The sequence below is a fragment of the Squalius cephalus genome (assembly GCF_949319135.1).
Source record: "Squalius cephalus genome assembly, chromosome: 7".
Lineage (NCBI taxonomy): Eukaryota > Metazoa > Chordata > Actinopteri > Cypriniformes > Leuciscidae > Squalius > Squalius cephalus.
The window spans coordinates 37,611,045-37,633,322 of record NC_137128.1 but is presented as its reverse complement, the minus strand read 5'-3'; the positions used below and the strand labels follow the sequence as shown (position 1 = coordinate 37,633,322).

At 36.2% G+C, this 22,278-nt stretch overlaps 2 protein-coding genes across 5 annotated transcripts in view; both read left to right on the top strand.

Moving 5' to 3' along the window:
- Positions 1 to 13,322, top strand: part of crema (cAMP responsive element modulator a) — a 13,897-nt gene extending 575 nt beyond the window's left edge. The window contains exons 2-9 of one of the 4 annotated variants that reach the window (XM_079875427.1): positions 1,615 to 1,653; positions 1,938 to 2,037; positions 4,394 to 4,510; positions 5,278 to 5,363; positions 6,241 to 6,389; positions 6,623 to 6,811; positions 10,883 to 11,039; positions 11,143 to 13,322. In XM_079875427.1, the coding sequence (XP_079731553.1) occupies positions 1,948 to 2,037; positions 4,394 to 4,510; positions 5,278 to 5,363; positions 6,241 to 6,389; positions 6,623 to 6,811; positions 10,883 to 11,039; positions 11,143 to 11,287 (933 nt within the window). In that variant the 5' untranslated portion in view covers positions 1,615 to 1,653; positions 1,938 to 1,947 and the 3' untranslated portion in view covers positions 11,288 to 13,322. Of the gene's footprint in view, positions 1 to 1,614; positions 1,654 to 1,937; positions 2,038 to 4,393; positions 4,511 to 5,277; positions 5,364 to 6,240; positions 6,390 to 6,622; positions 6,812 to 8,160; positions 8,553 to 10,882; positions 11,040 to 11,142 lie in introns of those variants that run through there. The other 3 variants (XM_079875426.1, XR_013821660.1, XM_079875428.1) reach the window with 3 other exon arrangements.
- Positions 13,323 to 14,079: 757 nt separating this feature from the next.
- Positions 14,080 to 21,918, top strand: LOC307161836 (tripartite motif-containing protein 29-like; the record flags this gene model as incomplete). The annotated part of the gene is made up of 8 exons (XM_079876773.1): positions 14,080 to 14,212; positions 14,720 to 15,186; positions 15,357 to 15,452; positions 15,650 to 15,883; positions 15,964 to 16,123; positions 16,294 to 16,353; positions 16,785 to 16,967; positions 21,732 to 21,918. 8 exons carry the CDS (start codon positions 14,080 to 14,082, stop codon positions 21,884 to 21,886), a joined length of 1,488 nt encoding a protein of 495 aa, XP_079732899.1. The 3' UTR covers positions 21,887 to 21,918.
- Positions 21,919 to 22,278: the final 360 nt, after the last annotated feature.

Below are 22,278 nucleotides of genomic sequence, written 5' to 3'. Positions count from 1 at the left end.
GTATTTATTTGTGAGCCCATGAATGTTTCTATGTCATATCCTCGTGCCACCGTTTGCTGTTACATAAGCGCGAGCTGTTCAAAGTTTGCGCGCGTTTGTTTCTGTCAGAAGAAGTTAAGAGAGCGCTGACATAATGCAACAGCCATAAATCAACATAGGAAGGAACAGTCTCAATAAACTACTAAAGCAATCGAGTAAAATATATTCCCTCATAAATTGTACGAGTCTGCTATCTGGAATAGTTTATAAGTTTGTGCACTGGTCAAGAAGCATTCAGAGAAAATAAGGAAGTGCACGCGGCCGTTAGAGCGCGCTCCGTATTTGTGTGCGTGACGCGCAATTTTTAATTACCCCATAAAAAACAACTATTAAATTACATATACATTTTTGACATATGATTTTTTTTTTCATTATTTAGAATTCTTTGTTTATGTTTAACTGCAGCAATTTAACTCTTGCAGTATTGTATGAAAATTAATTTGTTTTCCCTTCAAGCTCTTTAGATTTTAAAGTCCCTCTGTCCTAATCAAACCCAATGGACCACTTTCACTGAGGTTCGTGACGCACTTCCGTTTGGAAATAGTACGTCTCACTTATTTCCGGTTATGTTTACTGTCAATGTACTGTGGTCAATGTACTGTGGTCAATGAGTTGTTGAACAAACGCCACTTAAAATGAGTGTCGGCAATAAGGTTTAAAAATGTGGCAATTTTTATTGACAGGAGAAGGTATATTCTGATGTTTACTGTGTGCAGAATTTTCCAAACTCATCGGAACATGAAGTTTAAATCCAACCCAAGCCGATCTGAGAAAAATGATTTCACCGTGACGCTGAAGTGTATGAATACAGATGAATAACATCAGTACGAACAACAAACATTTATTTATTTGGATTAAATATTTTAATCATTCTGTGTCATTTTTCAATGTCAATCTTTTCACTATTTACATGTTTATGCCCAAAATGCTATAATATTCAAAGTAGTTGACTGTCATTCTCCTCTATGCTGTGTATGTTATTGATTAAATAGCCTAGCCTTAACATTGTTACAGGGCCCTCGCGAGCATTCATTCATTCAACTATTTTAAAAGACTGGAATAAACACCAGCGCACACCAGCAATCCTTTTAATAGTCAATTTCATTAAAAAATGTAAACCCAACAGGTATGAAATGTCAGAAAGAAAAAAACACTGTTAATGAGAAGACCAGCATATAGGACTGCTGCAGTTTAGTAGATAAATATATTTAGCCTATTTATTATTCAGAATGCACAGTTGGAAAGAAAATATATTTATAGGAACATTTCAGCAGGCTCAAGATAATTAATACAGAGATCATTATTCATTGTTTTGATCAATTGGCAGCCATGAAAAGCGGAAATGCTTAGAGCTGTTTTCCGGTTCAAACGCTGGGCGCTCCGCATAACCCCTATTGGCAGCCATAAAACAAAGTGATAATCTGCATTCTCATGTATGTAGGTGCGCTGAACGCTCCCGATATGTACTAACTAGAACATGGAAGTAGTTGTGCAAGTAGTCCATTGGTAGATATTATTGAAGCTTTGGCCCTCTGTTCTAACTTTTTTTTTCATGCATTTTTCATTTCTCACAAGATCGTGGAAGGGTATGTTTCACAATTCACCCTGATGCAGGTACTGTATATAAGGCTAAAACGGCCATTTACACTGTCAGCAGGTGAAAAATCCACTGTGGAAAATAAGAAACTGCTTCACAAGTCTCAAAAAAACATATACATATCAACACAAACACTAATACCGAACAGTTTTATTGCCTCACATCTTGGACCACTCGATTGGCAAACCTTTGGCTGAAATGATGGATTATTGCATCAAATGCAATTTAGGCTTTTTAAAATCTTGTGACGTATGACTGTACAGAGCGCTGACTGTGCATTTCCTCTCTGCTCTGTCGCTAGGCCGATCGCCATGGAAACTGCAACCATAGCGCAACAGGAAGCCAGTGCAACTGAGAAAATTACAAGTGAGATACAGTCAGATTCTGACTCACTCACACAGGTACAGATATGACGTCTGTTTCATTTTGTATATAAAGATCGTGCCAAACTGAACACACATACATTAATGTTTGAATAAACTAGGGAAAGTGAATGAATGAAGAATTTATCTACTATTGTACACCCAAAGCACTTTATAATCATTTCAGGACAGGAGTCTCTCCTCACCCACCACCACCATTTTGACAAATGTTTCAAAATCTTATTTACAATTAAACTGACACGTAATACACATTCCTAACCATAGTAAAAGTATGGTTTGACTATCATATTCATATACCGTGGATTTTCAAGTTACTTAGAATAATAACATGATAATACCATTAAAAACATGGTAATATTATGATACAGTGTCCAAAAAACATGGTACTTATGTGTGTTGTTAGACTGCAATATTTACAGACTAAATGTAAAAATAAAGATTGTGCAAAATATGACTTGTATTGTATTAAAAGTGTTTAAACAAGTGTTATTTTAGTATTATATACACTATTAAAGTATTTATTAATATTTTGAATTTGCTTTTCTATTTATATTTTTTGTTTTCATTTTAGCTTGAGGTTTAGATTTTTTTTGCCAATTTTGCAATTTTAGTAATTTTAGTATTTCTAATTAAACTTATTTTATTAGTTGCTTATTGTATTTAAGTCAGTTTATAGTTTTTGTTGAATCTAATATTTATATTTTATTTTATTTCAATTAATTAAACAAGTAATAAAAACTCAGTGAGTGTTTTAGCGCAATTTTCTGACGTCATGGGATCACAACACTAAGAGATAGTAAATCTTTTTATGTTTTTTTTTTTTTTTTTTGTGCGTTCCCGAGATTAGACCTTCCTTAACATAATGCCGAAAACCCGAAGTCTCTAGGTGGTCTGGTTGAGGAGGAGATAGAAGTGCAAGATTGGTGCGCACAGACAGAACAGAAATCATGAGTTAACAATCGCAATTTTGTCCGTAGGAAAATTGCGCTAAAAAAAACCATATTTTTAGTTTTATGTAAGAGATAGTTCCCCCAAAGTTGACAATTCTGTCATCATTTACTCACCCTAAAGTTGTTCCAAACCTGTATGAGTTTCTGAAATTCTGTTTAGATATTTTAAAGAATGTTGGTAATAAAACAGTGGACGGTAGTCATTGACTTCCATAGTTGGAAAAAAATATGTAACACTTTAGTTTAGGGTCCAATTCTCACTGTTAACTAGTTGCTTATTAGCATGCATATTACTAGGATATTGGCTGTTTATTAGTACTTCTAAAGCATATATTAATGCTTTATTCTGCATGACCATTTCTAATTCTAGAGACCATTCTACATCCCTTAATCCTACCCTAATGCCTGAACTTAAAGGAGAACTCCGGTCAATTTTAACATTGAGCTCATTTTTTTGTCAATTTGGAGTGCTGTCAATACAGAGAACAACGACAAAAATCTGTGTTGCCTACACCGTGTTATCCTCTTTTTAAAATTTGCACCCTGTTGACTTCAATGGGGCAATATTTAAACCTGCTTTTAGCCTCTTAACATCCTTGATGTGTCATTACAAGTGCACAGGTCATGTGAGTGATTCCTTCAGAGTGAACACGAGTGAATCTGACTGCAGTAGATGTGAAAGATATGAATAAAAATGATGTTATTTCAGCCAGTGCACATACCTGTATTTACATCCTGTTTTCGGTCAAAGTCCATAGTAATCGATTGTCGAGTTCACACGCATAGGTTTAGTTACCTATGATCACACGCGTGAACTCGGCAATCGACTACTTTGGACTTCAACCGAAAACAGGATGTAAATACAGGTATGTGCGCTGGCTTAAATAACATCATTTTTATCCATTTCTTTCACATCTACTGCAGTCAGATTCACTCGTGTTCACTCTGAAGGAATCACTCACATGACCTGTGCACTTGTAATGACACATCAAGGATGTTAAGAGGCTAAAAGCAGGTTTAAATATTGCCCCATTGAAGTCAACAGGGTGCAAATTTTAAAAAGAGGATAACACGGTGTAGGCAACACCGATTTTTGTCGTTGTTCTCTGTATTGACAGCACTCCAAATTGACAAAAAAATGAGCTCAATGTTAAAATTGACCGGAGTTCTCCTTTAACTTAACTACCTTACTAACTATTCATGAGCAGTCATTAGGATTTTACTGAGGCAAAAGTCATAGTTAGTTGATAGTCAGAATTGGACCCTAATCTAAAGTGTGACCAAAAAATACTATGGAAGTCAGTGGTTACCATCTTTTGTGTTCAGCAGAAGAAAGAAATAAGCAAATGATGACAGAATTGAACAATAACAATACTGGGTTAAACAGCCTCAGACATGTCTTACCCTCTGTCTGTCTCTCTCAGGTGAACGAGGGTGTAACTGTGGTGTCATTACCTGATGGACAGACACTACATGTGCAGGGAGTCATTCAGACAACACAGCCCTCTGTTATACAGTCACCTCAGATACAAACTGTGCAGGTACACACATACAGGTTTTTTATGTATGTAATACATTTGTACAGGACTGGTGTAAATATAAACCTTAGGAAAAGTTACCATCTATACAGTCCACACTTATTAAACCATAACGTGTGCTGTTCTGTGAGCCATTCAAGCACAATCCTGTCATTCATTTACCTGTTCCTTCACCTGGAGAGGCTGACCAATCACATTGCAGGCAGTTTGAGCTGTAGCCAATCACAGGGCACGTTTACTCATCCTGGGATCAATGGGATGAAGGAGATGCAGATTGACATAGTAACAAGAAGAGTGAGAGTAGCTGTATAGAGCAGTAATGAGATTTGTGTGAGAGTCAATGCATCTGATCTTCTTGGTAACACTCACACACACACACACACACACACACACACACACACACACACACACACACACACACAAAGCCCACGTCAGACAAAACAAATCAGCTCAGGAGAAGATAGAAAACTCATGGTCACTTGGCACAATTGTTATCTATAGTGACACCCATATGTAAAAGACATATTTCATCCAGCACTAAAGATGGATTTTGAAAGAATATCCTCATTTTTTCATTCAATGAAGCCTTAAAATGATGAAAAAGCGTTCTATATAGTCTCTATGACTGCTGAGCTAATACTAAAGATGTGTGTAAAGAACACCCAGAAATATAAGATGTTATTCACTGAAATTTTCCCCTCCACATGTGATTCTTTTAAAGGCTCATTTGGCATTAAGGCGAGCGCATATGTGTGCTTAAATGTTTTTAGGTAGCTTCTGATACCGGTGGCCCAGGTACAACACCATCAGATTCTCAGAAGAGGAGGGAGATTCTGTCCAGACGCCCGTCTTATAGGTGAGATCCATTCTTGAACGACACAGTGTTATTTTAGCATTATTCATAAACTATTATAGTATTTATTAATATTGATTAGCTTTTACTTTTACTGAATTAGCTTTTACTTTTATATTTTCAGTTTTCATTTTAGTTTAAGTTTTAGTCATTTTAACATGCTTTTGTCATTTTTATTGTCATTTAATACTTCAACTTCAACTTATTTAATATCTAGTTCAGTCATGAAACTCTAGAGGGTGCAGGATGACAGGTCCTGTACAAGCAATCATATCATTAGCACATGGCACAAGCTGATTGGCCTCTGCTGATCCTGCAGCCAATGAGATTGCTTGCCCAACATTTAAATAGTCTGGTTCATTGTTTGCTGTAAGTTATTCCTCTGAAACCCTCCACCTTCCCCAGCTCCACCTGCCTAGATCTGCTACGGGATTTATGCATATCTATTTATGCAGCAGCAGCATATCTTACATGCTCACAGCAGTCAGTCTGTGTATCTATTAACAGTAGCAAGTCCACACTATTACTATTCCAAGAGTTGTCATGATTGAAATTCAGTTAGTTAAAACAAGGCAACATTTCTAAGTTTTAATTATTTATTTATTTACTCTTTAAAAAAAAAAAAATTTTAGGTTAAATTGTTTCATTTAATATTTATAATAGATTTTTTTCAGCTTTATTTTAATTAACGAAAATTATTTTTGATAGTATTAGCTACGTAAAAACCCTGGCGGCCAATCAATTCATTTCATCCCTGGAGTCAACAACAAAATACTCCAAACCAAATAATACCCAGAAACCCGCACACATGATAGTTCTTGTCTGAATGTGTTGACATTTCGTGACAGATACTGATGTTTTAGTACAAATGCATTTTCAGGAAAATTCTTAATGAGTTGTCATCAGATGTACCTGCTGTGCCAAAGATCGAGGAAGAGGAGAAAGTTGAGGAAGAAGCCACGCCCACCTCTAGTGTTGCTACGGTGACGGCACCATCTTCAATCTACCAGACCAGCTCAGGGCAATACAGTACGTCTGAGTTCATTGCTCAAATAGTTATCACATTGTGTGGCATGACGTGTGAATTCAAGTTATTACCCTTAAAATGAAGGGTTTTGTTGTTCATCAGCCCTTTCTTACGAAACAGCAACACATTAGATACTGTACAAATGTTTCACAAATTTATGAAACTCTTATCAGTTGTTATAGCAAGTGTTTGGGAAATTGAAGATAAACTGTCTCATTGTTTTGTGTCTGTGCAGTTGCAATCACTCAGGGTGGAGCGATACAGTTGGCCGGCCCTGGAGGAGAGGCCTTGCAAGGGGTTCAGGCTCTGACTCTTCCCAGCCCCGCCACACCCCAGCCTGGGGCCACTATCCTGCAGTACGGCCCCCAGCCTGGAGACCCTGGCCAACAGCTACTGCTAAGTGCTGGACAGGTGCTCGTTCAGGGTAAGACACTGGGACTTTTATGAACATCTTTAAAAGCTTTAATCTGAACCACTTCTCTTCTGAAGTCAGTCAGACAGAAAGAGGTTAAAAATCTTTTAAAAATGTTAAAATTGTTGTAATTTCAGCAAAGTGTGTATATGAGCTGTTAGCTGATAGCAGGCCCTGATCGTGGAAGGACAATAAATATACACGTTGCATTGTGGGAATCTAGTTAGATTTGAAGTCAAGATTGTGTAGGAAGTGAGATTTTTTTTTTTTTTTTTTTTTTTTGTGAAATTACATTTACGAAATAAGGTTGAAAATCTCCTTGATTTGCAAAGATAAGAGTTTCAGCATGTGAACCCACTCACTACTGGTTGGAAATCCAATGTTTTATTTGAATATTATCCTAAATAACAATAATAATAGAAGTACCCAGATACCCTGGTAAAGTATCTGTGTTGAACATTGCAAAAATAATTTTCTTAAACAGTATTTTGGTCTTGATTTTCAGTAAAATATCTAAACATCCTTGAGATAATTTAAAACGAGTTTTAAGAGAATATTAGAGAATATATACTTATTTTAAGATTATCTTACCCTATTTGCAAATAGTTGTTTTTAAGCATAAATCGCCAAGCAAGTTTTATTTATTTTAATGGTTTCAATAATTTTACTGCAAAAAAAAAAATACTGATAAAGACAATATTTTTTGCAGTGAATAGAGAGAGAATGAAGTGTTTAAGTGTTCATCTTACATTTTTTTCCTCAAAGTGACTAGTCTAATGTTTTTGTGTTCGTTAGTTCAATAAAAGTAACTAAAAATAATTGTTTTATACTTTGCTCCTGGTAAAACTGTAATATTGACAAAGAGATGGAACATTTAAACAGCAGCTCTGAGCGGAACAGATCATAAGAATAGATAGATTGTTTCAAATGATTTCCCACCTATTGAAACAGATAAGCCTTTAGAGATATCCTTAAAGATATTCATCTATGTAAACAGAGTAATATGACGCCTGACGTGTGAGTCTCTATGTGTGTGTGTGTGTGTAGATGACCATTTCAGATGCCTGTGTAGTGTTATGAGGTGAAATGGGCACAGTATCCTTTTGTTTGAGCTGCAATGCTTTTGCGTCACCATGTTCTAAAAATACATACTCAATAACATATCCCTCCTTCTCTTGTCTTCTTCCCTTCTCTTTTACCATGAACTTAAACATTTCAATTCCATGCAGTTGCAGAGACTTGTTAGAAAGCAGTTTTAATGTTCCTGAGGCCATAAATTTAAGCATAGAAGTTTAATCACAAACCTAGTGTCTTCTTTCTCTCAATCTCTCTCTCTCTCTCTCACACACAGGCATGGGTGTGGGGGGGGGGGGGCATTCTCCAGAGGGAGTGTGTTATTTCCCTGTGAGACTGCCGTGATGTCATAGTGATGTCAATGCCCTTAATAGTAACCTGTAATCTGACTGAGAGAGAGAGAGAGAAGGACGTAGGGAGGGAGGGAGAGAGAGAGGGAGAGAGAGAGAGAGAGAGAGAGAGAGAGGGAGGGTTAATGGCAAAACATTAAGTGTCACAACTCAAACTCAGACAGTCAGAGAGAGTCTATGAGAGAGAAACTCACTCAGTGAACCAGCTGAAAGGAAGAGAGAGCTTTAAGAGGAAATAAAGAGGAAACAGAAGATAGTGCTCAAAAGACAATCACAACTGGATTACTACAGCATAGAGATGGCAGTGACCGGGGAAGAGACCGAGTCAGGTGAGAGAGAGAGAGATGTGTGTGCATGTGTGTGTTTTATGAGGGAAAAGTCAGTGATGCTAATGTATATATGCTGTATGCATTTATGAAGTTCTGTATTTTGTCATTTGGTAAATAAGCTAGTAGCATGATGAAATAGACATTGCTTTGTATTGTTTTTTAAGTGAATATTGGTAGTTATTTAAACTTTAATTTTGTTTTTATGTAGTTGCTTCTTAACTTTTTTGCCTTTTACTTGTAAATTTAAATTATGTGGTGTAGTAAATAAATGTTTCTATATATTCCATGTAGTCTCAATTAATATGAGTTTATATAATAATAATGGATGTATAATAATAATTTTAAATATAATTATAAATATAGTAATTATTATAAACATATAAAACTCAACAATAATAATTATGAAATGCTGTTTACATTTTTTTATATGGAGTAGTCACAGCAGAAAATGTCAACAATCTCAAAAGTAATTAATGTAGTGAATATAATATTAGATTATTAATAATAATAACATTTAATATAGTGAATATTACAATCCTACAAAACTGATAAAAATAAACAGAAGTTATATCATGTGCGAAAGTTTGTAAACACTCTGAGAAAGTGGGACATCAGACAGTGGAAGAATGACACTTGTTTTCGGGCTTCTTTTGCTTCTTTCCTTTTATGTGGTTGAAACTTACTTCTCAGTCGTAAACACACTCATTGACATGCTCCTGTTTTACGAAATCAGGCTGGAAATCTGCCTGTCTATTCACACACATGAATCATTGAGAGAAAGAGAGAGGCAAGACAAAAGCAGAGAGAGAATGAGGGGGGAGGAGGGAGGAGCTTTCTGTTTGACGTCAGTCTGTTTCCTGGAAGCCTGCCGAAGCCGAGACGGGGAGAGAGAGAGAGAGAGGGAGAGAGAGAGAGAGAGAGAGAGAGAGAGAGAGAGAGAGAGAGAGAGAGAGGGAGGGGGAATGGGGCGGGGGTTTGGGCAACGACGCACACAGTGACATCAGCATTTTGTCACATTGTCTGATAACAAACGCACACACACACACACACATGCACGTTAAGTCAAGGCATATCCAGTTTGTTGAAGGACGTTTACTGCTGGGAACATTGACTGATAGCTGCATTAACACTGTCTGTACTGCACCAGTGACCTTATACTTATATTTGAATGTTACTTCAGGTATTTTTAATGTTGTTTGTGTGGGTGGATGTTATAGTTTTTATATAACTGCTCTGTTCGTTGTTATTGTTTTGGATTTATTACATAAACTAATGAGTCCAATTAGACCTGCTCTTTTAAACCTGGTTACAATAGAAGTCAAAGCTGATTGGTTAGATCCAGTTTTATGTGCCGCTTTACGCTATCTGTGAGTTTTTAGACACAGATAAAACATTTTTCAGATTAAACCAGAACTAGAATTGCAAAAATAATGATGATGATTATTATTATTATTACATACTGTTTTCTCAAGATAACAACAACTGTGATTTCTGTTTGTTTCCATATGTTTGGAAATAATAATTAATACATGAAATTAATGTTGTTGAGTATAATTATTGTCAATAATAATGAATTATATGAACCTATACATTTAATTATACAATAAATTAAACTACTTTATTCACTTATAATTTAACATGGAATTATGCACTTAATTTTTTATTTATTTGGTGTCTCTGCTCAAGTCCATATATCACCTCTAATCTACATTTTTCATTTGAGTATTAAACCTTTTGCAGATGAAACCATAACCAGAATTGCACAAATAATGATTATTATTATATTTTCACGATTTACTCAGCTCTTTTCTTCCATATGTTTTGAAATAATAATAATTATACAATAAATAAATCAAATTATTGTTATTATCAATAATAAATAATTATACACTATTTTTTATATTTTACATCCCTAAGGATATACACTGTTTTAAGTTTTAAGATACAGATTAAACCGTCATAATATTGTATGTTGCATCACTGGCCATAAATTATTGGTAACATTTTACAATATAGTTGTAAATGCTAACATAAACTAACCATGAACAATAATTTTTGCTTCATTTTTTGTAGTTTAATTTCAAAATCAGTTTCATTTCTAAATATACCATTGTACAGTTTAGTTTCTAATGCATTAATGTTAACATGCATGTAGAAATGAACTTTAACTATGATTAATATGATGTAAATGTATTGTTCATTGCTAGTTCATGTTGTCAACTGTTGTGTAACCAATTTCACTGTAAATTAATGTACACAGCCAAACTTTAAAATGTTACCCTTTCATCTGTCAAAATATATAATGCATTTTGGTTTATTTGTGCATGTAGCTGCCACAGGAGACATGCCGGCGTATCAGATCCGCTCCCCGTCGTCAGGGTTACCACCAGGTGTCGTCATGGCAGCGTCGCCGGGGGCCATGCACAGCCCACAGCCGAATGCAGAGGAGGCCACACGCAAGAGGGAAGTCCGCCTGATGAAGAACAGGTACACACACACACCTGAGTCTCAACTCGTGCATTTTTCTTTTTGGGGGCTTAACTATCTCTTTGAGCCTGCTCCTGTTTGACCTTTTATTTGCGTGTTGTAGGGAGGCGGCGCGCGAGTGTCGCAGAAAGAAGAAAGAATATGTCAAGTGTTTGGAGAATCGCGTCGCTGTGCTGGAAAACCAGAACAAGACTCTCATAGAGGAGCTCAAAGCTCTCAAAGACATCTATTGCCACAAGCCAGAATAGAACCTCACAAACACTGCGCAAGGACTGTGTGATACACAAACTACCTGTCTCTTCTCTTCTTCTGTCGCACCGCCTGGATTTGATCGTTTTCGCTCGTTTGTTTAGCCAAATGTTTTTATAAGAAGTTGCTAACGTTGCTTTGAGGATGCTGAGGTCTACTGCTGTCTGCATTTTATCCTCTCTCTCTCACACACACACACACACACACACACATACATTTTAAGATTGGCATATATTATTCCTGTCCTCCGTGTTTTGAAAAAACTGGAACTCTTCATTGATATGTGTGAAAAAATGTATGAGCTTTAGTTTAAGTTGAAATCAGAAAAAGCTAAGTTTGATGAGTAGATGTGAACTGGGTGCACACTGCGCACATAAGCAGCATGTTTACAGTTTTGGCTCATAAATATGGAGAAAATACACTTAAAGCCCATTTGAAGTAACGTAAAATAATGGAGTGATATACTTATTCATTGATGCAGCAGGCTACATTTGTAGGGAGTTTCTCTTCAGTAAGTCTGATTGAATCCAGGTGATTTATTGGATGTATATTTAAATTAGATTTCAATCACATTTGTACATTTCAATATTTATTTTATAATTTATGGTTTTAATAAAAGAAAATAGTTAATGTAGTACCCCAGAAACCACTATTTTCTTTTCAGGTTATGCTGTTTATGTGCGCAGTGTGAAACACCAGTTTCCACATAGTAGTTTTTATATCGGTGAAATTATGTGTTAGATGCAATGAACTATTTTAAGTTGTTTATTAACAGACATGAGCTCATGGCTGATTGTAACAGTGACCCATAACTTCACCAAGAAATGTGACATAATGTTGATGATTACATAATATTGATGTAAGTGCTTAAAGGGATAGTTCACCCAAATGTTTTAATTTTGTGTGCACTATTTTTCTTCCGTGGAACACAAAAGATGACATTTAAAAAAAAAAAAGTGTTGTTTTGGACCCCCGTTGTCTTTCACTGTCTAGACAAAACCAGTTCTTCAAAATATCCTCTTTTGTTTTCCGCAGAAGAAAGTCATACAGGTTTGGAATAACATGAGGGTGAGTAAATGATGACAGAATTTTTATATTGGAGCAAACTCTCTTTAAGACTGCTCTTAACTCCCTTTATTTCTATTATATCACACAGATTTACTTTTATTCATTCAGCACACTTTTATTCCGAGTGTACAAGTAAGAAAAATACAAGCATAAGCACTTCTCTGTCAATTTCCTCATGTCTGTAATATAAAGTGTATGTTAATATGCAGACAAACTGTAAATTAGCCATTTGTAGGTTGATTGCTCTGTTTGTTTGAGCATCCCAAAAATAGCATCTTTGGATCAACCAATGGAGTGAGTTTGAGGCAGAGCTACCTTTTTGAAAATGTTCATTTTTTCTAATGTTTTTTTTTTTTGGTGATGCTAGAGGCAGAGAAATTACACACTTCAGCTTCAATGCTTTGTTTATCTGTGCTCCAATTCATAAAATGTGAGGAACAGTACATTTTGCATGGTGAAGGAAAGAAAATGGTGTAACTTTATGAATTTTGAATGTTACTTGCATCACAAATATTGCTTTTGATGTAATATTGTATATTATCTCAGTAATGAATTTATCTTTCATTGTTTATTATAATATTAGAAGTGAAGTATGGAAGTAAAGAGCCATTTATGAGTAATAAAAGTGCAGGTTCTCTAAGTCAGAGAGGTGGCACTAACTCATATTTCAGCTGTTAGGATGCCTGTGTGTGTGTGTGTGTATCTTCTGTTTATCAGACTGCTAGTCATCATGAATTCATCTTCACTTACAGCCAATCATGTTTCTGTGTTTTGATGCTGTACTATTTTATGTAGTCTGGTCAGAAAATGGATTTGGTTTGATATTTAAATAGCTTATGTTTTCAATTAACCTCTTAATTAGACTCTTCAGATTGATGTTAATATAACAGATTGTATGCCCTGCCTTTCTTTAACACTGTACAGAGCGCTGACATCTATTTTTAATAAAATATTTTTGTAAATGTATATGATCTTCCCACATGGTCAAACCTGAATTTTGAGAAGCTCTATTTATGTCTTTTTAGGGTGTAGTATTTATAACTAGCTGTATATAAAAACAGTAAATATCCCCATTTAGATCATTTAGACACATTTTTGAAATCCTAAAAAATTACTCATGTTTTTTGTGCACATTTTTTTGCACAACACTAACACAAGTACACACTTGAATGTAAATGTATTTTTGAACAGATCCTGTGAGTGTGACCTTCAAGAATTTGTTTTATCTGAAAATGTTGTATTGCACACATTCTTAACCAGATGCTTTGCTGATCTTAAATGATCTCCAAGCCTGGTTGGTCTGGTCTGTTGGCTGTCTTAGCTGGGAGATTAGCTTGCTAACCAGCTAAACTGCTTTAACACCAGCTGGGCCTAACTGGAAAACAGTTTAAACCATCAAAGACCAGCAAACAAGCTTAATCTGCTTTAAGATGGTTTCAGTCAGTTATCTCAAAAATAATAAAACTAAAATCTTTCAGCATACTTGTTTCTGTTTATTTGTCTCTCTCTTTATTCCAAATTTCCTCACTTAACTTCTACTATAGCAAATTACTTTGCATGTATAGCCTAGGTATAGCTAAAGCATCTTTATCTGTTTTCAGCTTTATCTGAGGGTTTAATATGAGTGTTTTCGAGACTTTTGTAATCAGCATGAAGTGATGTTTTTTTTTTAATGATATTGCACTACTGTCAGAGCGGTCTGGGCGCTAGAATGTGCTGTATCATGCGTTTGGCACGAACAGGCAGAACATGGAAAATTCCACAGCGTGTTAGAGCGCCCTCTACTGGAACACGACAGTTTTACACGCTGGAAAACTGTGTTCCTGTACGACACTGTCATCTAGTGGATGTTCAAGGCAAGCCGTTTTTACATTTATTAAAATCTCTATTAAAATGATCTATTTTTGTTACTAGTACGTATTCTTTCACTAGTGTATATGATCCAAATATCAGTAGTATGTAAATAGTATATCACAACTGTATTCTTTACATCATGTAGGCTACCATATCAATCCCATTGCACATTTAATTCTTTCAAGAGTTAGAAAGTTATCAAATTAGCTCTCAGTAGCTTCGCATTCTACACTGTCTGACCAGGTCTGTCTATTATGATGTTCTACAGTTGACGTTATATTATAGGAACCCGTTTGCACACGTTTCTTAAATACAGAAGTAGGAAACGCCTCAGTTCGGAGAAAACGAAAGTTATGCAGTTGTAGCCAACACCTCTCTACACAACAAAATGGCAGACGCCAGTATTTTATGTTCTCGGGATGCATTTAACTGTTCAATCTGTCTGGATCTGCTGAAGGATCCAGTGGGCATTCCCTGTGGACACAGTTACTGTATGATCTGTATCACAGGCTGCTGGGATCAGGATGATCAGAAGGGAGTCTACAGCTGCCCTCAGTGCAGACAGAGCTTCACTACAAGACCTGTTTTAGCTAAAAACACCATGCTGGCTGAAGTGGTGGAGAAACTCAAGAAGACAAAACTACAAGCTCGTCCTGCTCAGTGTTACACTGAACCTGGAGATGTGGAGTGTGACGTCTGTACTGGAGATAAAAACAAAGCCATCAAGTCCTGTCTGGTGTGTCTGAACTCTTACTGTCAAAATCATCTGGAACAACATGAGATTTTCTTCAAAAGTAAAAGACACAATTTAATGGACGCCACTGGACGACTTCAGGAGATGATCTGCCCTCAACATGAGAAACTACTGGAGATTTACTGTCGTACTGATCAACACTGTATATGTTACTTGTGTATGGTGGATGAACACAAAAATCATGACACTGTGTCAGCTGCAGCAGAGAGGACTGAGAAACAGGTATGACTTGAATTACCCCCTAACAGCTATATAAATGAAGATCATTATAAAAAAATATATAAAGCTTCTTTGCAGCTATTTAGATTTGTGAAAATATTAAACTCACACAGAGCTTTACTTGTTTTTAGCATGCATTAATATAAGGTGGGGATAATTTGTCATTCCTGCAGAGAAAATTGGGTGAGATGCAAAGAAAATACCAGCAGAGAATCCAGGAGAGACAGAAGGAGTTTGAGGAGCTGAGAGAGGCTGTAGAGTCTCACAAGGTGAGTTTAGAGCAGAAGAACTGCTGGAAGAGCTGTTTCAGACTCAGTTAGGACTCTCCTCCAGTCAGTCCGTGAGGAGCCAGTGCTGGAGCTCTTTAAGTCCCACTGAAGCCCACTGTGGGGAACAGGCTGTGTGAGGGACCAGTAAGAGCTGAGTGAATGGACTGGTTCTAATGCGTCTCTGTGTGTCCTAACAGCGCTCTGCACAGGCAGCAGTGGAGGACAGTGAGAGGATCTTTACTGAGCTGATCTGCTCCATTGAGAGAAGCCGCTCTGAGGTGACACAGCTGATCAGAGACCAGGAGAAGACTGCAGTGAGTCGAGCTGAAGAACGACTGGAGCGACTGGAGCAGGAGATTGAGGATCTGAGGAGGAGAGACACTGAGCTGGAGCAGCTTTCACACACAGATGATCACATTCAATTCCTCCAGGTAACAGAGATCTGACATACAAACTGATTTTGAAATAGATATTTCTGTCTTTAGCTGGTGTTTCTTTTGTGTCTGTGTAGAGTTTCCAGTCTCTCTCTGTCCCTCCTGGATCTACAGACTCGTCCAGCATCACTGTCAGTTCTCGTCTCTCTTTTGATGATGTTGGTAAATCTGTGTCTCATCTGAGAGAGAAACTGGAGCATTTCTGCAGAGAGGAAATAGAGAAGATATCTGGAAAAGGTAAAACACTAAATCATCCTTTTATGAGAGAAATAGGTAATACATATAATGTAATTTTGTAATATTTTGTAGATCATACAACGCATATCAATAACTGTATGTGACATGGTTTTGATAGTTTCTCTTTATACAGCATGTGAATTATAATAAAGATCTGTTGGTTTCCATAGTAACACACATTGAGATTATTCCTACCCCTGAACCCAAGACCAGGCAGGAGTTCCTTCAGTGTAAGTCTCTATTAACAAACAATCATACTGAAACTAAACAAGTTTTAACCCACTTAAAATTGCAGAATGAACTCCATAAAATACATAGATATGAGCACAAACATCAGTTCATCAATACAAATTCTTGTTTCACATGAGACTTTATTCAAATCAGTTAAATAGTCAACAAATGAAATTAAAGTACTTAATAATAAGAATAATGTTATTGTTAGTCTTATTCATTTTTATAATGCTTTATACTCATTCACAAACACACACACACAGCTTTATGATGTCAATAACAGTGACACTCACTCACATGCAGTCAGGTGTAAAGCACTTGCTCTCTGTTACCTTCACTTTAACAGTGTTACTGTATATTAAAAAATAAGTATTATTTTAATGATTGAAATACTGAATTACATGTTGATTATATGCTCTGTCTCAATCAGATTCTCATCAACTCACTGCGGATTCAAACACAGTGAATAAAAACCTGGCACTGTCTGAAGGTAACAGAGTGGGTCTCCAACACGTCACTCGCGAGCGACTAGGAGCTCGTGGCCTGATTCGCAGCTCGTCAAGGGCCGTTGCCATCAGTGGCGGACTTAGCAAATTGGGGGCCCAAGCCGAAGGTATATATGGAGCCCCCGATTCGATCTTTAATAGAGAACGGAAAAAAAAATTCCAGAATAAATGGTGGCTAAACTAATCTACGTGCAAGTAAAGGTTGTAGAGGAGAAAAAAACCTTCCCCTTTAAACTCTGCATACACTTCAGGGTATTCCCAGCAGAGAACACACAACAGGGTAGCGCGGGGTCTTAAAAAAGGTCTTAAATGTCATGTTCCTAAATTAATGCCTTAAAAAGTCTTAAATTCCATTGTCCAAGTCTTAATTTTTTAAACGAAGGTCTTAAATTTCATTATACTAGAATATTTATTCAAAGACAACCAGACTGCAACGCAAGGTGAAATGGGGGGAAAAACAACAACGTGAAAATTCAACAGGCAGGGCTCGAATTTCGGGGCGAATTTCGCCATTTATAATGCGGGAAATTCCCGCAAACATTTATTCACTTTAGCATGTAGTTTGTATTAGTAAATTAATCCACATAAATTATAAAATCAAATCAGTCATTTTAAACCTGTCTGCGAGACGCAATTTCACAAACAGCGTGAGTGATTCAGCGTGCTGCGTCTTCTATCTCTCGTCTCTCAAAATGGGTTGCACAAGGCAATCGTTAAAGGAGAACTCCGGTCAATTTTTTGTAAATTTGGAGTGCTGTCAGTACAGAGAACAATGACAAAAATCGGTGTTGCCTACACCGTGTTATCCTCTTTTTAAAATTTGCACCCTGTTGACTTCAATGGGGCAAGTTTTAAACCTGCTTTTAGCCTCTTAACATCCTTGATGTGTCATTACAAGTGCACAGCCAATGTGAGTGATTCCTTCAGAGTGAACACGGGTGAATCTGACTGCAGTAGATGTGAAAGATATGAATAAAAGTGATGTTATTTCAGCCAGCGCACATACCTGTATTTACATCCTGTTTTCAGTTGAAGTCCATAGTAATCGATTGTCGAGTTCGGGCGCATGATTGTACGTACTAAACCTATACGCGTGAACTTGACAATCGACTACTGTGGACTTCAACCAAAAACAGGATGTAAATACAGGTATGTGCGCTGGCTGAAATAACATGATTTTTATTCATATCTTTCACATCTACTGCAGTCAGATTCACCGTGTTCACTCTGAAGGAATCACTCACATGACCTGTGCACTTGTAATGACACATCAAGGATGTTAAGAGGCGCAGGTTTAAAACTTGCCCCATTGAAGTCAACAGGGTGCAAATTTTAAAAAGAGGATAACACGGTGTAGGCAACACCAATTTTTGTCGTTCTTCTCTGTACTGACAGCACTCCAAATGTACAAAAAAATGAGCTCAATGTTAAAATTGACCGGAGTTCTCCTTTAAGCGCAGGCGGCGATAATAGACTCTCGCCTTTCGGGAGTCGTGATAGACAGAATTGTCACTTGCATAATCGGGCCAGCATTGCATCATGAGTAACTAAAGTTAACCATTTGCACGTCTTTTTAAGTATTACCAGTTTAAACATTCACGTGATTTTAAACTCTTCGGTACTTGCGCGCTGTCTGAGAGATGTTTTTTTTTTCTGCACACATACATAGAGTAAAGCCGCCTCACAAACAGCTCAGTATCCACTAAACACAGTCGGTTAACCCTTAAATAAGCATAAATCGCACGTGACCGTATAATGAAAACAGGATCCGTGGCGTGCACTAGCTCTTAAAGTGACAGTAGCCATATGTGTCTGTCATTAATTTGGTTGTCAAAACAACAAAACATATCTTTCATTTTAAGGAATCAGGATTAATAGCCTATGTATTTAATTTAGTCAGGACTAAAATACTACCCAGTGTTATTTTACATTTGATTACTTTATTCAGTCTCTGTAGTATTTCAGAATACTAGTGTTAGACCTAAGCAAAAACTTTTCTCTTTATTTCTCTTTATTGGTATCTTTATTCTATTGTATTTATTTGTGCTACTTTTTTCAATTTAATTCAAAGATTGAAATCAAGCTTCCTTGAGTTGTGTAAATTCTTGAGAACAAAATTACCCCATTGTAAAAATGCAATGAGTAGGCCTAAGCATACATTTAGGCGAGATAAATGTAATAATAATAATAAAAAAAAGTCTAAATCCCCCCTCAAATTAAAAATTTCCCCCCATTTTCCAAAATGAAATTCAGGCCCTGAACAGGGTTAAGCGTAACAACAGAGAACGTCTAATTTCTTGGAGTATTTCTTTATTTACCAAAAACATCACTTTGCAGTGTATTGTTGAATGAGTTTTTTTTTTTATAATAAATTTATTTTTAATTAAAACATTTGTTAATAATAGTCATTATTGGGATTTGATCTGGTGTTTTACGACTGCATAATGGGTGCGATGTAGGTCTTAAAGGTCCCGTTGCATGCGATTCCATGTTTCAAACTTTAGTTAGTGTGTAATGTTGCTGTTAGAGCATAAATAATATCTGTAAAATTATAAAGCTCAAAGTTCAATGCCAAGCGAGATATTTTATTTAACAGAAGTTGACTACAAAAAACGGCTCGATTGGACTACACACCTCTACATCCTGCATTAGTGACATCACCAGAACCGTTTCTTGGCTAACCTCCGCCCACAGGAATGCTCCCTCAACTCTACTGGCTACTTGCGCACTTCTTATAACTTAGCCTACTGTGTTTACTCAGCTCTTACGGTGATTTTCTGAAGTAAAACTGACGCTTCATCTTTTGTGTGATGTACAATAAACTTTATTAAACTCATCAGTACATGTTTGATCATCATTCAGACAGCAGACTTGTAGGCTATTAATAAATAATGGATACATAGCCTACAAGCAGATGACAAATACGTTATAATAACCGTAATTAAACTACTAAACCATACCTGTTTCATCTCTATACAGCACTCTGACTCTGTAGGCATTATTGTCCGACTCGAAATGAATGCCGTTACTGAGAGTTTCTGATATTATCATCATTCCGTGAGATGAATTTTTCCTGACAGACTGAGCACGAGCTCATGAAGCTCCGCCCCCTGTGTCGTCCAGCAGCAGCTCATTTGCATTTAAAGGGGACACACTGAAACGGCTCGTTTTTCTGAGCCCCAAAAAATGTCAATTTAAACATGCTGTAAAAAATTATCTGTTGGGTATTTTGAGCTCAAACTTCACATACACACTCTGGGGACATCAGAGACTTATTTTACATCTTGTGAAAAGGGGCATAGAACGGGACCTTTAATTTTCATTAAAGTGGTCTTAAAAAGGTCTTAAAAATGTCTTAAATTTGGGGTGATCAAACCTGGGGAAACCCTGCACAAAGTGTAGCACTACACAAACTAATAGTTACGATGGAACCCAACAGAGAATAAGGTTAACATAGAGGCATAGGTAGGCGGCTGCTTGGGCCCCCCTACCAGCGGTCGTAGTAGGGGGGCCCCCAACCAACCTCAAAAAAAAGAAAAGAAAAAGCCCCTTATTATCATGAATGCTTCAAAAGCATGGTCAATTTTATTAATATTCTTAAGTAATACGTTGAAACGTTGAAGTAGTTGTTAAAATGTCCAGTTTTAAGTTCATGGTTATCTGTCCCTACACATACACCCCCTACTTTCACAGTGAAATGGACTAGCCCTAATGGTGCACGCCGGTTTTTTATCTCTGACATTTAATTAAGGGTGACATATATAGGCCTACAAAAACTCTTTTAGGTCTAAAACAGTTTGGATAGTTGTTAATATGAGAGTTATGAGACATTATTTAAGAGATTTAAGTATTGTATTACATGAGTAGCTCTCGGCCACTTTCATTTTTAAAAAGTAGGTTTTTAGGTTCACACATGCATATTATTGTACTGTATGTGTTCTATTTCAATAAAATATACCCCTAATTTTTTAAGAGGGCAGGAAAAGTATACAATTATTGTATTTCATATTTGTTATATTATCAAGTGGTTTGGTTTTGATTTATTGTTGTCATATATGACCTAGATAAAAGTCAAAAACAGAAAGTTTTGAAATATACCTATACTGTAATCCACTGTTACACAAGCAAACTAGAGCTAGTCCCCTTTGGTGAACCAGTATCAATAAGTAAAAAAAAAAAAAAAAAAAAAAACATGCCTATTTCTACATCAAATAATATTTTACTTGATCAGCTTTAGGAGTAATAAAATCTCTCTGTACTTTGTGTATATTCACATTGTGAGTGTGTGTTTCTCCTGATGTATTCTGTTTTTACCATATTTGTATTTCTGTTTTACCACAAGAAACACTCTGTAACTCTAGGTACAGTTCACTCAATAAATATCACTGCTAGGGCAATTCTCTCAAGTCTCTCATTCTTCTTTTACTTTCTTCTTTTCATGACTGCATATCTACCAACTCCTCTTTGGGTTGATATAAGCAATAAAGTTGTTAAATCAGTTAATATCTTGCTCACTTCAAATAAATCAAATCAATGCTCCAAAAGTTACTGCCACCAAGCTTTAGAGACATAATACTTGTTAGGGTTTTTAGAAACAATTAAAATGCCTCGTTAATTTTAAAGACATAGCCTTATTATTAGCCTGTTTTTGCGGTGAGATTTATGCATATTCCTCCATGCACCCAGTATTTAAGCAGAAATTAATGTGCAATTTAGTCAACCAGAAAAATCTTTTGTCTATGGTAACTCTAATCAATACATTTACTATTTAATTAGTTATACGTATCCAGTTATTTATATTTAATTTGTTGAGTTAACAATTAGTTCTGATTTAATAAAATAATAAACATGATTTTTTACTTGTATTCTAGATGCCTCAACGTCTTACAACGGCAAACACTATGACTTCGCTCAAGCTGTACAGAAGTGGCTGCGCTACGCCCCAGACCGAGCGGCTGCGGGAGGAGCTGGAAGACGGAAGACAGACGCAGCAGGACTTAGAAAGAAAAAGAAAAAGAAAAAATGAAATAATACAATAAAAATGATTGTTTAATTTATAAAGAATGCGTGGGGTGTCATTTGTGCTAGTCTAGGTTATAGCCTAAAGGTATAGTTTCTATTTTCTATATTTTGCTAGCCCATCCTGGCTGTCGATAAAGCAGGATTATAGCCTAATAATAATGTTTTTAATATTATATTAAAATTACAGACCTTCAGATTAAACCTGTGGTATACTAAAACACCATTGAAGTTTTGTTGATATGCTGGGATTTCAACAATTGTTTCAATATCCATTGTAATCGAAATACCATTGAAATTCTGTTGATCTCTAGGTATGATTTAAACGTTGTTTCTATGATAATAGAGGGTGCAACATGATGAAGAATCAACATCAGAGTTCGACGTTGATTCAATGAT